At 37.3% G+C, this 18,272-nt stretch overlaps 1 protein-coding gene across 2 annotated transcripts in view; it reads right to left on the bottom strand.

The window, feature by feature from the left end:
• Positions 1-533: 533 nt before the first annotated feature.
• PPA2 (inorganic pyrophosphatase 2) overlaps positions 534-18,272 on the bottom strand; it is a 50,134-nt gene continuing 32,395 nt past the window's right edge. For both annotated transcript variants that reach the window (XM_034771413.1, XM_034771412.1), the window contains 5 exons: positions 12,061-12,188; positions 10,009-10,094; positions 8,267-8,336; positions 1,843-1,882; positions 534-725 (listed from right to left, as the gene is read on the bottom strand). In XM_034771413.1, the coding sequence (XP_034627304.1) occupies positions 697-725; positions 1,843-1,882; positions 8,267-8,336; positions 10,009-10,094; positions 12,061-12,188 (353 nt within the window). In that variant the 3' untranslated portion in view covers positions 534-696. The remainder of the gene's footprint in view (positions 726-1,842; positions 1,883-8,266; positions 8,337-10,008; positions 10,095-12,060; positions 12,189-18,272) is intronic.

The raw sequence follows: 18,272 nt of genomic DNA on the forward strand, positions 1-18,272 counted from the left end.
TCAAAAAATATCAAAACAGGATGTACTATACTCCACAGAACACACGTTTGCACATCCTTGCTGTGCTTCATCATGGAATTTGCCCTTCCTAATTCAATTAATTTTCTGAAGTGCTTGTTATTTTCATCATTTTTTTTTTAAATAAGCAAATATGCTGCACCCAAACTAGGTGAAACTTGCAAATAGGTAATTGTGGATGTGAACACATTATGGGCATGATCTGTTGCATATCTGCATAGACATTTAGCCCAGTGTAGGCACTACTGTCTATTTAAAAGGGATCACAGCCAGGACATCCCTATACCCTTGTTACCCCTGGTTGCCAGAGCAGCCCCTTGAGGGCCATGAGCAGCTGGCTTATGTTAGAGCAGTTTGAGGGCTGCTCTAATGTTCAGCTGTATATCAGACCATCCCAAATCAACCTCTACATCTGTAGGATGTAAATGTGTACAGGTTGGATGGATAGAAGGAACCACAGAGTTTTCAAGAGTAGAAACAAACAAAACTCCACACAAAGAAACACTCAGAAAGGAAACAATTTAAAAATATCAGTTTATTTACATGATAGAGGGTTTATGTTACTTGAAAAGTTGTTCCAACAGGAACCCAGCAATTAGGAACCAAGCCTGTCTTCAAAACTCAGGAAAAAAGGGATGATTTAAGATTTGATGATGTGACTTCAGAATATTCCGATGATCACTTGTTAAGAAAGTGCCACACATCAACTAAAACAAAAATACACGTCAAGAATGGTATTAATTTTACATGGATAACCAGATGCAAACACTTGGAAATGCAGTATTCTACACTTTCAGCTTCTTTCGTATCCTTCCTTTCCAAACACATACATTTCCTTGAACCATATCACCAATCCATGAAAAGAGTGCCCCCAAAGTAAACATTTTATTTTGTGATACAACTTTGTTGAAAATTACATCCTGCAACAGTGTACAGCCCTGATGTATTGCACACATCAAAGATGAGGCAGACTGTGGCCAGTTCTGTGTCAGAGGCTTGAGATGGAATATTTTAGTAAATAAATGCTATTTATTGGCATACCATATAAGGGCAAAAGGAATGCAACTTGCTTTCCCATGAAATTGATTACACAGATGTTATTTTGTGAAGAATTTGGAACTAGACTTTTAAGTTCCTTCTTGTCTTTCCCTTCCCCCCTCCAATTTGTAATAGTGCATGTTCCTCTCTCATACAGTGCTTTTGGCATTAAAAAGTCAACGGCTTTTTTTTTTTTTTTTTTTTAAGTAAACAAAGTATATTGAACAATCTTAGTTCAGAGTCCTGTACTTCAACTAAAACTATCATTTTTGTTAACTTGAAAACCAGTTCCACAAGAATGGGGAAAGTCAATTTTGCTTTAATTAACACTGAAAAAGTAAGTTTGGCTTAGTTTTGTTGGATAGTTTGTTTTGTTTCATTTTTAAAGTTACCACAAGGAAGAAATCAAAGCAACATTTCTTAAAAGGATAAATATGGCCTTCCATAATTCCTGAAACAGAAAAATATTAGTATGACTGCTCATCTAATTCTAGACTGACACGGGCTAGACTACAATACCCTTATCGACACCAAGTAGGTATTAGTATTTTATGCCACTTGACTAGTAGTCCCTTTGACTTAATAGAACTTCTCATTGTCTAAGGTACTATTCAAGAGAAGTGAGGGAAGCATAATCTGGCCCTATATAAGCATTTTCATCAGTTCTCATGCTTAGTATGTTTAGTTCACAAAAACTTTTTCCAACTGATCTATTTTTGTGTCATTTTTTTTCCAGCAAATGAAACAAAAATACATGTTGCCATTTGGAGTAAAAATAAACTATACCTTCTGCAGAAACAGAATCTCCACTCGCAGGAGGTGGTGCCTACAGAAAAAAAAAACCACAATATTAGTAACACTCCATATGTAGAGTGTCAAAACTCTAGGTTATTTTATTGTGAAAGTCAACAGATGATAGCACAAAAGAAACATACCACTGGCACCGTAAGACAATACTCCTCCCTCTCACACCTCCATTTTTCTTACTACCTGTATAAGTATCTGTGTCACTCAAACGCAGGCACAGACCTACCAGTAGCAGATGAATACCTGTTTAGAATAAAGATGATTTACTCTTGTAGGGTAAAGAAGATTTTTTGATTTGCAAACAACAAAGATGAAAACATCTTTGCAGCAATGTTACTATATGATTAAGTTTCTTATTAAATTTCCACAACTATGGGGTTTTGGGGGGGGGGGGAACAATCTCTATAACAGGGGAGTCAAACTCATTCTGTAGAAGGGATACATTCTATATTTAACTGTGGTCCGTGGGACTTTGTATAACTTTAAAGCTACATATATCCCTCAGCCCACACTGAATCTCCCATTTACGTTGGTTCCACAAAGATCAATGCTAGGAAATATAGTTTAGTGCAACTAAACTTGGTTGTTAATTTTATTTGTCCACCTATTGTCACATCTAGCAGCACTCAGCGAGAAAATATTTTCACATTTAGGACCAGTATTATTTCTGTCCTTAGTCTCACTTCCTTTCCCATCCTCCTATTTCTCTCCTCTCTTCTATTTCCTACCCTCTGAAATTCCTTCTCTCCAGCAAATCTCAATTCCATGTGGGCTTCACTCCCATCCCATCTGCTAAAATTATCAGCAATTAAATACTTAATACTGACATTTAAAGTATCGGCATCTGGCTGTAGAGTTAACACCCCAGGAGATTAATAGGGAAGGGGAAGGGAGGTCACCACTCTTAAGGTTCTTACCTGGGTTTTAGCCCTAACCCTCCTACTGTCCACATGCAACATCATCAACATAACAACCTGGTATATTTTCTGTAATTTTGTTTGGTTGGGTTTTTTAAGTTCTCAGGGGAAGACTGCCCCTCTTCCTCTCTCTTTTAAAAGATACTTCTGCCTGGAAAGTATTCCTACCAAAGTACTTTTATCAGATACCCCTCCCAGCAAAGCCCTTCTACCACATTTTCTTTCCAGTTTTATAAGGGAAGAATAATGTGATAAGTCTGAGAAAAACTGTTCTGCAAGCTATTTATTGTTCATCTTGGAGCTTTTCCAAAATTATAAAAACATTTTAAGCAGCTTCCTTGTAGAGTGAGTGAGCAAACAGTTCTTGGGATTAATGTTAAACAAAGGCTTGGCTGCCCAGGTCAGTTTTATAGATGGCAACACTTACTGTAAAGTAAATGGTAGATTTTAACATGGACATATCCAGCGACATGTTCTGGTGTTTCCAGAATCTAATTTTCGGTGTGCACCAACACTGGTGCTGAAAAAGAGACAGCACAAGATATCGGGAAACACCAGAAACTTTCACCATCTACAGACAGTTATAAACTCTGGTGTATGTCTGGCTACAGATGCCAGGGTAATTTGGGTATTTCAAACGTTCAGACACAGACTACCTCTTCTGATCTCTCTGATTGTACCAATTTTACTCGGGGGTAACGCCATCAACCGCAGTGGAACACTCCTGACTTTCACTAATGTCAGAGCACAGTTAGGCCAACTGTCCTGAAACTCAGCTGGGAGAGAAGAGTAAAGTGAGACAAGGAGGAAAGATCAACAACATAAAACACACTTAAGAGACAGAGGACACAGAAACACACTCTTACAAAGTGGTCAACGCTGGATACTTAAAAGGAAGGCAGAAACCAGCCAAAAGCGCACCCATTAGGGTAACAGAGCAGAAATGAATTCCCAATACTGACAAGTCATTTGCGTCTCAAATATAACGCTTGTCAAATCATAAAGGCCCAGATGCCAACACCCTAAATCTGTTGAAGTCAACAGGTCTACCCATGGAGTAAGGTGTCACCCAACAACAATAAAGGTATTAGAAACTGGCTCAGGCATAACTATATATGCAGAAGCAGTGCAATAAAGGCTGCTTTATCCTTTGCTTTTTACTTTGTTCTTAGGCATGGAAATTCTAGGCATTCTACTCTCCGTAAAAATACATGAGTTATAGCAACAGAGTATGCCTTTTATTTTTGCAGTTAATATATCTCATGAAAATAAAAGGTATATACCACTCATCCAATACAAAAATCTTCTCTCTAAAATGGGTTAGATACAAGCATGGCAGCTGTTCCAAAGAGTGCAGGTGACTCAGGAATATGGAAATATGTTTCCAATTATACTTGTAAGTCAACACTCCACTATAGCTTTGATTTCTCTTGTGCATATCCATAAGCCAATGGGAGGAAGTAAAAGAAACCACAGAAAACATTTTTTTTTTAAATTTCCAAGTACATGTGAAAGCCTCACAGCCATTAAGACTTTGTTGTTGATCTCTGTATACTGTCAGTTCAGGTTGCAAGAGCTGAATGTCTGACAGCTGAATTTGGCAATGCAAGACTGTGGAAAAGACACCGGTTTAAAATTTAATATCTAGAATTTGATGTTCTGCTCTCAAGAGAATATTAAAGGCTGTACTGTTTCAACTTAAAGTTACTTTTGATTGGAAATTAAATACATTAAAAATACCAATTAAAACATATTGTGCATTTTACTCAAGGATAAATACGTTAATTGGACTACCTAGATAAACAAAAAAATAAGGACGGTCGATTAATCGCAATTAACTCACGTTATTAACTCAAAAAAATGAATCGCGATTAAAAAAATGAATCATGACTAATTGCAGTTTTAATCGCACTGTTAAACAATACTAATTGCGATTTATTAAATATGTTGAATGTTTTTCTACATTTTCATATTTATTGTATTCTGTGTTGTAATTGAAATATTTTTGATTGCAAATATTTGCATTGTAAAAATGATAAACCAAATAAATAGTACTTTTCAATTCACCTCATACAAGTACTATAGTGCAATCTTTGTCATGAAAGTGCAACTTACAAATGGAGATTTATTTTTTGTTACATAACTGCACTCAAACAAAACAATGTAAACTTCAGAGTCTACAAGTCCACTCAGTCCTACTTCTTGTTCAGCCAATCACTAAGACAAACAAGTTTGTTTACATTTACAGGAGATAATGCTGCCCTCTTCTTATTTACAATGTCACTAGAAAGTGGGAACAGGCATTTGCATGGCACTTTTGTAGCCGATATTGCAAGGTATTTATGTGCCAGATATGCTAAACATTCGTATGCTCCTTCATACTTTGGCCACCATTCCAGAGGACATGCTTCCATGCTGATGATGCTCATTAAAAAAAATGCGTTAATTAAATTTGCGACAGAACTCCTTGGAGGAGAATTGTTTTACCCACATTCTGCCATATATTTCATGTTATAGACGTCTCAGATGATGACCGAGCACATGTTCATTTTAAGAACACTTTCACTGCAGATTTGACAAAATGCAAAGAAGGAACCAATGTGAAATTTCTAAGGATAGCTACAGTACTTGACCCAAGGTTTAAGAATCTGAAGTACCTTCCAAAATCTGAGAGAAACAAGGTGTGGAGCATGCTTTTAGAAATCTTTAAAGCGCAACACTTGGATGCGAAAACTACAGAACCCAAACCACCAAAAAAGAAAATCAACCTTCTGCTGGTGGCATCTGAGTCAGATAATTAAAATGAACATGCATTGGTAAGCACTGCTTTAGATTATTATCAAGCAGAACCCATCATCAGCATGGATGCATGTCCTTTGGAATGGTGGCTGAAGCATGAAGGGACATATGAATCTTTAGTACATCTGGCATGTAAATATCTTGCAATGCCAGCTACAACAATGCCATGAGAATGCTTGTTCTCACTTTCAGGTGACATTATAAACAAGAAGCTAGCAGCATTATTTCCTGCAAATGTAAACAAACTTGGGACTTGCAGGCTCTAAAATTTTACATTGTTTTATTTTTGAATGCAGGTTTTTTTTTACATAATTCTACATTTGTAAGTTCAACTTTCATAATAAAAAGATTGCACTACAGTACTTGTATTAGGTGAATTGAAAAATACTATTTATTTTGTTTTTTACAGTGCAAATACTTGTAATGAAAAATAAAAATAGTGAGCACTGTACACTTTGTATTCTGTGTTGTAATTGAAATCAATATATTTGAAAATGTAGACATTGAAAATATTTAAATAAATTGTATTCTATAATTGTTTATTCGTGTGATTAATCACAATTAATTTTTTTAATCACTTGACAGCCCTAAAAAATTAAAGAAGAAAAATCTGTAAAAGTAACAGAAGCAGGGGAGGGTCATGGATGATTGGGGTTTAGTAAAATATTACAAAGAAATAGTGAAACTATTCAAGGAAAAGAAAGTGAGGAATGGGAGCAGGAAGAAAAAAAGTTTAAAACATTGGTGGCTACTATAAGACAATACCCTGGAACACCAATACAAATGAGATTTAAAATTTTCGATTTTGTAAACACTGCAGTAGAAATATATCCACTGGAATTTTTGTTTTAAAAAAACATACAAACAGTTGTTTTAAAACAAACAAATTGACCTAGAATGTTTCAAATGCAAACAGTGCAGCATAGAGGACTTGAAACTGACAATTATTTCACTGATTTTCATTGTCCAAGCTGATGGTATGTCTGAACTTGAACATTTAGTTGTGTTTTTAATACATGTTTATGAAAAATGATTGTAAATTCTAACACAGACAAAACACAAATGTTTGCTGATAGTTGCATTTAATCAGATAAATGTGACTAGGAATGAATACGTGAGTACTGAAACAAACATTTCTTTATTTCTACATTAAAATTTTACAATTGTGTTAATTAATGTGTTAAAAAACATGCCTAAGAATTTATGTGTAGACATACTTTGAGACAAATGCAGAAAGAAACTGAACAGAATCAACACTGAAAAGTTTGATTTTGAAATTTCTTTCAGTTTAACCAGCTTTGTTGTGAGTAACAAAGACTCATTAGCTTAAAATACAACATTTTAAAGAAGACAGTAACCCTTTTACAGTAATGTTAGTTAAGACTTTAAACGCACAGAAATGGGAACTTCAGTTCTAAGCTTCCCCTAGATAGAAGGTATAACTGACACCTTACTATATTTAATCTTCTGGCAATACTTTTTAAGGGAATTCACTTTTAACTGGCAACACTTTTTAAGGGAATTCACTTATTGCAGATACAATTTCATAAGCACCCATCACAGGGAAATTTATTAGTCCTCAATTAGCTAAAATAAACAGGAGTATTTGAATCACTATCCCAATACATAAAAGGTCCTGGATTTTGCATCACTGATATATTACTGGTGTAGCTACTCAAGATTTTAGCCTGTATCTTACAAGTAAACAATGAAAAAGTGAGGCAACTAGGAAAGAAGCCTCCAAATATGTATATGTTCTGTATGTCTGGTTTTTGAAAGTAAAAACATTAGTTTTTTTCAGAGCTTAGTTTTAAGAGGCCTGAGGTCTCATTCGACACTTACACTTGCACAATTGCTATAACTGTGCGCACAAATCAAGCAATTGAGAGAGTTTGAGTTAAGGCTAGTTAGTTGCCTATATAGCCACATCCAAGTGCAAAACACCCGATATGCTCATGGCGAAAGCAAATACATGTGAGAAATGTTTGGGGTTTTTTTGTTAAATCAGGCACTTTACATTGCTTTTTTGTTGTTGTTGCTTAAGTTGTGGTCTCCAAAATATAACATTTAAATGGAATAACTTCTCTTCCAATGACATTTGCACATGTAAGTATAAAACCTGCAGGACATTTTTCTAGTTTAAACAGAGAACCCATATATTTGAATTTTACATTAATTTGTATTTGAATTTTACATTAATTTGCAGAACAAGGTGCTATTCTTTAACAAGCAGTTAGAAAAACATTTCCCCCTTCCTTGTACAGCGATGCATTTAATTATGCAAGTAGGCAAACAAAGGATCCCCTTAGTGATTAGAGAGTACAGTCAGCTAGTCAATGAGTTTAAGCACTGGGTGGTAACTCATGGCAACAGGGCAGACAGAGAAGACAGCAGGCTAGATACACATAGTCAATCTTGCTATTTAGCATCAGAAGAAATAGAACCATAGAAAATCAGCAAAACGGTAATGAACCTGCCAGAAAACACAATTATTATACTGCAGCAAAAAAGGTTTATATTATAATGGTTATATGTCCCCCATAATCTCTGTAGTCTACATTTTATTTTTTTAAACCTCACACTTTGTTTACCTATTTTATTTCAATGCTGGATTTTTGGATCTTTTGCTAGCATTAGTAACAATTTTTAAAAATAAAAAAGTTCTATTAAAAGCGTTTTGCCCTTACTGATTGCACAATTAACCTGGCATCCTCTTCACTGCAACGAAAGGGGCTGTCATGCACCAAAATATTCGTACTGAAAAATAAAAATAAGATAGTTAATAAAAAAAAATGGAACAGAATAAAACCTACCTATGATAAACAGCCTCTGCAAAGAGCCTAAATGTTTATGTCTACCGAGAAGTGGGTCAGTCAAAAATGAAGCAACAATAACCAGCATTTTATACATTTAATATTTTACATTTATATAGTGCCTTTCGTCCTTAAAAGGATCCAAAAGTTCTCTATAAAAATAGACACAATGGCATGGAGACAACCCTTGGGTAAGGAATCCAATAAACTGACTTCACAGCACACTGGTGGCAAAGGAGAAATGTTGATCAAAGACCTGGGGAAAACCTCTGCTCTTTCAAAAAGCGTCCAAGATCTTTAATGCTCATGGACAGCAGATGAAAACATGGAGCCAAATCCTCTGCTAGTGTAAATGGCTGAAGTTCCACTGAAGTTAGTGCAGCTGCATCCATTTATACCAAGACTGAATTTGGACTTCGGTTTGTAAGGTCTCATCTAAATTATCTGATGGGATAAACTGCATAGTATTCGATTCCTCAAAGTAAGGCTGGGATTGATTTATAAATTATACCAACATGTAGCCTAAGGGCTTTGGAATCAAAAAATATGAGCTCAATATTACCAACTTGGGACTTGCAGTCCAATAAGAATGCTGGCTAGGAGAATTGGGGTCAATTTCTGGCTCTGCCACATACCTGCAGTGTGACTTTGGGCAAATCACTTAAATCTCAATGTGCCTCAGATACCCCATCTATAAAACAGAGATAACAGGACACTTGTTCTCCAACTCTTTGACTGTGTCCTATTTAGACTGTTAAGCTCTTTGGGACAGGGATTGTCTCTCTCACTATGTGTTTGTGCAGTATCTAGCACATTGGGGCCCCAATCTCAGTTGGGGACTCCTGGTGCTACTGCAAAACAAACAACAACAGTATGGAATAAATGATAGGCAGAGGATTCATTAGGGCTTTGTATGGAATATGGAGGCTCTCAGGAAAATCCCAAACAGTATTATGGGGGACAGGGAAATTCATAGTTGAGGACTAACTTGACAACTTAATTCCTTTGTTGTATTTAAATACTGCGGGAATTTTAGAATAGAAGCTGATCATTAATTCATGTGCAGTGATACACAATGGGGTGGTAAGGACAAAATGACAGCAATAACTCTGCTTTTCCTTAGGTTACTATATTTAACATTTTAAAGAATTCATAAATTTAATTTTACAGCGTAACTGTGTAACGTCACCATAATAAATCGCTAACACAATCCTAACCTTCTTTCTCTAGTTTAAAGTGAATACTTTTAATTAAGTAATTCCTAAATATTAACAAGCTACACTTGGCTATATTATCAAATTACATAACAGGACACGTTCAAAGAAATTAAAAGTTATCAGTATTGTGCAAAAAGCAGCGGATTACACAATAACTGTTTTTTGAGCGGCTACTAAAGTTTATTTATAAATAATCTCACATGATCAATATATATTTTCTGAGTAATTTCCAGTAAACCCTGTGTAGTTATCATGCAAGAGCAATTATCTATCGGGATGCTGTAAAAACAGAAATGTTACTGCCACCTCAAAGCAAAAAATGTAAGTGGTTCATACACAGCTGCCACACTGACAGAATGAATACAATACAAATAGGAATAGCTTTGAATGGACACTTACCATTCTATAGCACCTCTATCAGCCTTTTTATGAAGCAAAGCTTTCCAGTATTCATGGGTGGATTTAATAATTCCAACAGCAAAATCCTAGTTTATATCAAGAGATATAAAAAGCTATTAACTAAATTCCAAAGAATTAATTTATTAAAAAATGCAATTTCACATGGTATATTTTCCAAAATTTTTAATAAGGCTTCACAGGAGGCTTCCTACAATCACACTTTTCTAAGGTGAGAAACAGGCCTCACTACCCACCAAGTACATTGGCATCATACTGAGGATACTTTTGGTTGGTGGCCAGACACAATAAGGAGGATTCATGAAAAAAGGCATCAGTGTATGTGTACAGGAATAAATCATCATACAGGATTCTACATGTGTAACTACAGATGTAGTAACATTGTATGTATGATGCATTATTTTTGAGAAACACATGACCCTTATTAAAGATTGTATTATAACACATATACACAAAGGTCAAAGTTAATGTTGCGCACACAGCAATATATTGGCATTTCCTGATTTGACTGCTTAACCATCCAACCTCAGTGTTACATTAAAACGGTATATTAATTGCCTAGTTTTGTTTGGTGGGAATTTAATTTCGTGTTGGTTTTTGTTGTTAAAAAAGGAAATACAGGGAGGAAATTAAAGAGCTCCAAAAAGTTTTAAAGTTTTGGGCACCACAGCTCTATGGGCTAACACACACTTGCAGACAGAGCATGCACATTTCATAATTGGACTAGGTGGCTAGATACCACTGAGATGTTGCCACCCTTCACTAGTGCCACTGGAACATTTCGGGGAAGAGTAACTCTCTTACATCCTGGATCTCTAGAAACAAATGAAGCATGTCCAAGTTGGTCAGGAGGTAAGGTATTTAGTGCAAACTCTGACCCAAAATTCCAGCAGTTTTGGCTACAGCTTTCTTCAAGCCTCACTGAACATGCTTTGCAAAGTACAAACTTAACAAAGGCAGACAGTGGAGGAGCTGGCAATAGAGCTTCAGGTTGTCTGGCCTTGTAACACTGGGTATTTTCCACCAGGTGAATGATTCATCTGAGGGAGAAGAGTAATAAGAGGATCTTTACACCCAGACAACATTGGAAAGTTTGCTTGGGTTGGTTAGTAGGCATTTTATAGCTTAGATAGTTTATAGCCAATTTGTGTACGGGCATCATTTCCCTGGAACCCATTTATAATGCTTAGGGGGAAAATCCCTCTATAGATTGTACATAATGTGTGATTTTCAAAATATTTTTAACTCAAATCAAACCCAATTTCACCTGGAAAATGGCCACAGTGAGCACTACAGTGAGCACAGTCTCTACAGGGAGCACTATTCCCATGTCCACTGCACTTCCAATCATCAGCTATTTTAGCCACAGGTTGTCAAAAACTCTTGAGAATTTTTCTTAAGATGGAAAAAGATCTTTAGTCTTGAAGACAAAAACTGCTGAAACATTTTTACTCAAAATTACCAAAAAAATCACCTCTGAGCGAAAACCAAGCATGGAAAAGTCTGCAACCTACCATACTGCTTCTTTTAAAACATATAGTCTTGCAAAACTGTCATGAAGATTTGCAAGTCTATGCACAAAATCTATTCCCCATTACTTTCCTGTGATGACAAAGATATTGAAAAAAAAACCCAGCCCTGATCCTGCAAAAACCATATGCATGTGTGTAAATCTCCACAGGAGTGGGACCTAATATTTTACCCACTTGTTCAAAAAACATTATTTTCTTGAGATACGTTTAATCTTGCAAGTTTTCCTAATTATCTACACAGACAAAAATACAGCTATTCAAAATTCTCTATATGGATTAAGGTTTTCATTTTACAAACATGAAAATAAGCCAAATAAAGTTCTGATGGTTGATAATATATTCCTACCCCCTCCATACTGCATTTAAAGAATGCTGACATAGCTTTATTCCATTATGATGGACCAACCACTTCCTTGCAAGCAATTCCAAAAAATCTAGGATATATCATTCCAAAAACCACATATGCCAGCAAGATGCATCTTTAAATCCATATCATCTTCACCTTGTCTTTAAACTCTCCATTAAAAGCAAACTGATTTTCCGGTTTGTCATCTGGGACCTTATATAATCGGAACCACTCAGCTGTAGCCTCAAGATAACCCGGTTTGTGTTTCTTGACATCATCAATATCTGTAGGTATAAATATAAAAAAAAAAGTATCACCTTTTTACTCACAGTTTTGGTAACATCAATTTTTAGAAGTCTTGTAAAATATTTGCAAGCAATTTGATTTCAGTGAATTCTTTCAAAGTCATCAGGGAATTTCAGTTTCTTCCTCAGTTGCCCATAGTTGATATTTTATGATTTCACCACCACACTAAAACAGATAAGCCAGTCATCTCCTGGTCTTCATTAATTAAGACCCAAGGGCCAATGAATAAAATGACCATCTTTATAGCAGGTGGAGAAGAAAATTCCATATTTATAGGCTTTCATCTCACTAGATACCTCATATGAGACTTGAATTACTTTATACATTTTATTTCCCAGCAACTGTGCCAATGCGTCTTTTTGATAATGGAAAAATAACTGGCAAAAATAATTTTAGCTCATGGATTTTAAACTAAAACCTGAAAACAAAGTATAGCAAAGGTGGTGTAGCAAAGGAAAACCTAAAATGTATATTAAAAACACACCTGACAGCACATATGTCTGAGTTTGGCCCATTAGATACAGAAAAGGTAAATGATACTAGCATTAAGTTCTCTAACACCTACTGCTAGTGACTTGCACTAACCACATTCTACCCTAACCTCTGCAGGTGCAGAGCACCTGGTAGCAGAATGAGAAAGTTCCTGCCGCATAAGTATAGGACAGGGCATGAAGAGGGATGCATGCCGTTGGCAGAGCATGATGAATTTGGAAAATGGCTGTACAACTTATGAATTCTGGTTGCTATTGTGAAATTGAAAAATTTCTGTAACATGAGTGCCTGTATATATATGGACTCATCACTGTTGATAGGTCCTGTAGCAGGCACAATGGGAAATACTTAGCAGACCTGAGGAAGATCTCTATGTAAGCTTGAAAGCTCAATTCTCTCTCACCAGATGAAGTCGGTCCAATAAAAGATACTACCTCACTCCCCTTCTCTCTCTAACATTAACAATGGTACTTAGACCTCACAAAAGTTATACTAAAGACTGCTGCGCACATAAAAAAACAGTTTTAGTTTAACTCCTCAAAGTTAAAAGAGGGGTGAGATCAGAGCATTGGAAAGTTACCTGAAAGATAGAACAAAGGAAGCCAGATGGGTTTATAGCAAGCCAGACAAGAAGCAGCTGCTTGGGCAGGAGAGGACAAGGTCACCCAGCATGTGGTGGCCTCATGTGGCAGAAGGGCCCTTTCTGCTTTCTTGAGTCCTAATGGCCCCAAGTCCTCTGAACAACCCAGCTAGCTCCAACTAGGTCAAATTATGAAGGATGACTATAAACAAACACTACAAACATGTAGGGACAAAATTAGAAGGCCAAGGCACAAACCGAGATTAAACAAGCTAGAGGCATAAAAGGTAACAAGAAATCGTTCTACAAATACATTAGAACCTAGAGGAAGATCAGGGACAAGGCAGGCCCATTGCTCAACGAGAGGGGAAAGATAACAGAAAATGTGGAAATGGTAGAAGTGCTAAATGACTTTTTTGTTTCAGTATTCACCAGAAAGGTTAGTAGTGATTGGACGGCTAACATAGTGAATGCTAGTGAAAATGAGATAGGATCTGAGGCTAATAGGGAAAGAACAAGTTAAAAAAGTACTTAGACAAGTCAGATGTCTTCACATCGCCAGGCAAGAGAGAGATTTTCTGGGGAAATATATGAGCCATTAGTGATTATCTTCAAAAACTCATGGAAGATGGAAAACATCCCAGAGGACTGGAAGAGGGCAAATATCATGCCAATCTATAAAAAGAGAAATTAGGACAACCTGGGAAATGACAGGCATCATTGAATTTCATGGCCCATGACCTTCAGTAAAGGCATCTGGGCTAGCTTGGCTTTTCCTCCTTGTTTCCACTTTCTCTAATAGGCTCCAGAAGCAGTTGGAACAGAACAGGAACATTAGCACCATGTGATTATCCAGCTTTTTAAAAAAAATTATGTTTTTCTTCTTAATTTGGGGGAAGTGTAAAGTCCTGTTGTTGTGAAGCACTCAGCCACAGGAAACGGGGAAAAGAGGGCCTCATCACTTAACAGCAACCACCCCAGTCACTTAAGAGACATCAGGGACAAGCTGGAAAGACAACCTGTTCAGTCCACTGAACACTAAGAAAATGACAGCTTCCACACAGGACTTGGGAGGTGGATGTAAAGTCGGGGGGAGGGCAGGGAAAGGAGGAGGAATTTCCAGGGTTCTGATAAGGGAGCAGAAAAACAGGAAGAAAGGATAGCAGGTGCAGTGATTTAATACACTACTCTCTAGAAGCTGGGTTTCACATCTTTATTAGAATCAAACAAATAGGAGTCGGCTGATTTCTGCCTTCCCCGCCTCACAGTCATTAGGTGCCATACTCTGGTACTCGATATATACACGTGGTCTCCATTGAAACTATGTATTCAGACTGAAGTCAAAGGGAACTAAACATGTATAGAATAGCAAATGTATTGCCCAATATAATTTGGTTCTATTTATCTATATTGTCAATCTCTGCTGAGAAGAGGCTCAGGATGTGAATGCCAGGAGCCTTGCAGGTCAGACAGTATTAACATGATTATCACAGGTATGGGGGTGTGATTTCTGCATATTGCTGGTATGCATTTTCCAGTTCCACTTTCATAAGCATCAAAGTTAACCCCAGGGTTAAAAAGCAGATGAAATAAAGTTAGCTGTTATTACAGCGCGTGTAAGCAGCTTGGTTTGAATAAGGAAAATCTCTAGAGGCTGGCACGAATGATTACGGCTTGCTTTTTGTCAAAGGAAAAAACCAATGGAAATGCAGCTCCCAAATCTATCGGGCCTTACAAAAGGAAGCGATAAAAACATTTGTACAAAACTACCATTTTTAGTACAACAGATGCTGTTTCTTGCAAGCAAAGCTAAAACAACATGCTTGCAACAAGCTTTCTAAACAAGGTCTGTGGGAAGAGAAGACATATGTTTTTAATAACATCTTATAAACATTTACAGGAAGCAGCAGCTACATTCCATATAAAGGCATTTGTTGTATTTTCTGCAGCAAGGGGGAAAAAAGCACTAGTACAGACAATTAATTTCTTTATGTTGAATGCTTACACAAATTCCCAAAATTCATGGGCCTCTTCTGCTGTTCTGCATATAAATATACCCATGCATAGAGAAAGGGAATATACACGGTACATGATACCAAGTAGTGCAATATACTGTACTTCACCATTCAGCAACTGACCACAACTCAAAACTAACTTAAAGCCACCACATATGGTCATCATCTATAATGAATAAAAACAACCCAAGGCACTGCCCATTGCTATATATTATGTTTATAAACAGCAGAGAGCATTTTGTTTGGGGAGAGGAGAAAGGTGCTGATATTGTACAGTAACTATATAATAAGTTATTAATATACCAACATTGATAGAAATTATGTACAGATATGTATATATACAGGCATCATTCTAATGACCAACAGAATAAAACCAACTGGCCAAGATTTCCAAAAATGGCCAGTGGTTTTGGGTTCCTTGGTTTTTATGTGCCAACCTTGAGACACCTTTAAGGGGCCTGGATTTTAGAGGGGACGTGCTCAATACTTTCTGAGAGCAACTTTAAGACACCTCAAACCCAGCACCCCAAATCACTAGTCACTTTTAAAACACTTGGCCAATATGAATCTCATTTTAGGCCTTTGTAATTGGGGCTAAACATAATCATGCCCAAATATTTCTCTGAGTTTGCAGGAAAGGTTAATTGGTCCAGATCTGTATTTGAACTTCAATACATAAATTAAATCCCACTATGAGACAAGTGGTCAAAAAAAATTTCCATTTCAAGAATTTGACTCTCTTCTTGGCCAAGATATTACACAAAGTTCAGGCCTAGTTTAGAGATTCAAGAGAGGGGAAAACAAATTTTAGATCCACACCAGACCCACTTCCTTGTTTTTAAATTGCTTCATTGAGTCCAGTGATGGTTATCTGGCTAGCAGCTGCCTGGACAGAAAATGGCACTCAGTTATGTAAAGGGCAGAGTTAAACCAAAGCTGATTGTATTAAAACAAGTTCTTCCCTTGCACCAATGAAAATTTCCAGGTTAAACTTTTTAATTTACGCGCACACTTAAGAAGCCAGTGTCTGAACTGCAGCTCGATTTGAAACAGGGTTTGTCCCCACCCCTTCCAATATTAAAAGTTGTAATTATATAACCCCAACATAATACATAAGGCCCAGCCCTTTGAAACTGTGTCTCCTTAATCCCCAATGAAGTCAATGGGAGTTGATGCCAAGCACCTCTCAAACCCCAGATTGTGTCATTCAGGTATTGCAAATACAAATTACAGCTTTTTCATTGCTCTATATGAGAGAGTTCTAGGCAGAGTTTCCAGTTTAAGCAGTACTTATCAATAAATGCCCCCAGAATTGGGGCCTATATATTGGGAGGACTCTGTATAAACAATGGGAAATGCTCTGCTTTAAATTGTGTTTTGGAAATCAATTGCAGTTATGAGAATGATCAAAAACCCAGAATGGGGAAATATGATGTACCTGGTGCGTGTTTAAATCAGTAAGAAAAAAATTAATATAGAACACAAGCCCAGGACAGGATTTTCAAGCATTTATGACTTTACTGTCCCCGAATTATTTTTTCCAGATTTACCATAACTAATCTTCATCAGAAACTTTGATGCATATGCCTAGTTTGAAATTTTAACACAAAGTGGCCTGAGTCACCCAAGCAAAAAAAATAACTAAACACTTTTCACAAACGTTAGAGTAACAAAAAAGACTGACCAGATGTTGTTCAGACTTCTGAAGGGGACAAAGGAAACAGGAAAGGTCTTTGCTGGGCAGAGACCAAACATAAGAACTCTACACCCAATCAGAAATATTAAGTGAATAGTAGAAAGTGAACAATGCCAATAGCATAATTCAACGATATCAGCTTGTCAGTTATTAGAAGAGGTTTCTTAGTTTTATCCACAGCTACCGTCCATCTGAATAAAAAAAAAAGTCTCATGGGGAGGAAGGAAAAACAAGTATGAAGGGACATATTGTACTGCACATTCCATCAGATTTGTTTATTTTCAAAACGAAGAGGGATTCCTGTTAACCACTGCAAGCAACAGTTATGTTTTGTTGAACCAGATGGTGGACAACCTCTCCCCTCCAAACCTTGGACTACTCAAACAATCTCTGAAGTGACCATTTCTTATATTTAAGAAATGTTTTCCGCTTCACCCTCCGATTGTTAGACGGACGCTTCTCAGGGTATGTCGCCACAGCAACCAGACACCTACAACTGGCCCGTGCCAGCCAACTCAGGCTCATGGGCTCGGGCTGAGGGCTGTTTCTGTTGTAGCCCAACCTCTGGGACCCTTCCACCTTGCAGGGTCGCAATGGATCAGGTGCCAGCCCGACCCCAGAAGCCTACACAGCAATGCAACAGCCCCAGAGCCCAAGCCCCGCGAGCCAGAGTCAGCTGGCATGGGCCAGACATAGATGTCTGGTTGCTGTGGCGACATACCCTCAGAGTTGTGCATTTCCCATCTGTCAAGCTGCCCTGCAGTGGCTCAAGAGTGAGAGACCCAACCTCAGGGCAGACTGTTAGGAACCAGGGCACAAACCCCCAATTGGTTGTGAGTTCTATACTTAAATTTCACCAACCAATCATCAAGCGTGAACTCCTCAGACACTATAACAATCTTAACATGGAGTCACAGACATTCTTCTTGAGTACTCTCTGTCTTGCCACCCAGGTTAGCCTACCTTTGTGACAGATGGACCCTTACCCCAAGGATCACAGCAATATTCAATATCAGAGGAGTAGCCGGGTTAGTCTGGATCTGTAAAAAGCAACAAAAAGTCCTGTGGCACCTTATAGACTAACAAATGTATTGAAGCATAAGCTTTCGTGGGTGAATACCCACTTCGTCAGTCCTTATAGACTAACAAANCTGGGCTAAGTGCCTGGTCTTTTGGGACTCAAAGTAACCTGAATATTGCTACAAAGAGTCCTGTGGCACCTTATAGACTAACAAATATATTGGAGCATAAGCTTTCGTGGGTGAATACCCACTTCGTC

Source organism: Trachemys scripta, chromosome 5 (assembly GCF_013100865.1).
Source record: "Trachemys scripta elegans isolate TJP31775 chromosome 5, CAS_Tse_1.0, whole genome shotgun sequence".
Lineage (NCBI taxonomy): Eukaryota > Metazoa > Chordata > Testudines > Emydidae > Trachemys > Trachemys scripta.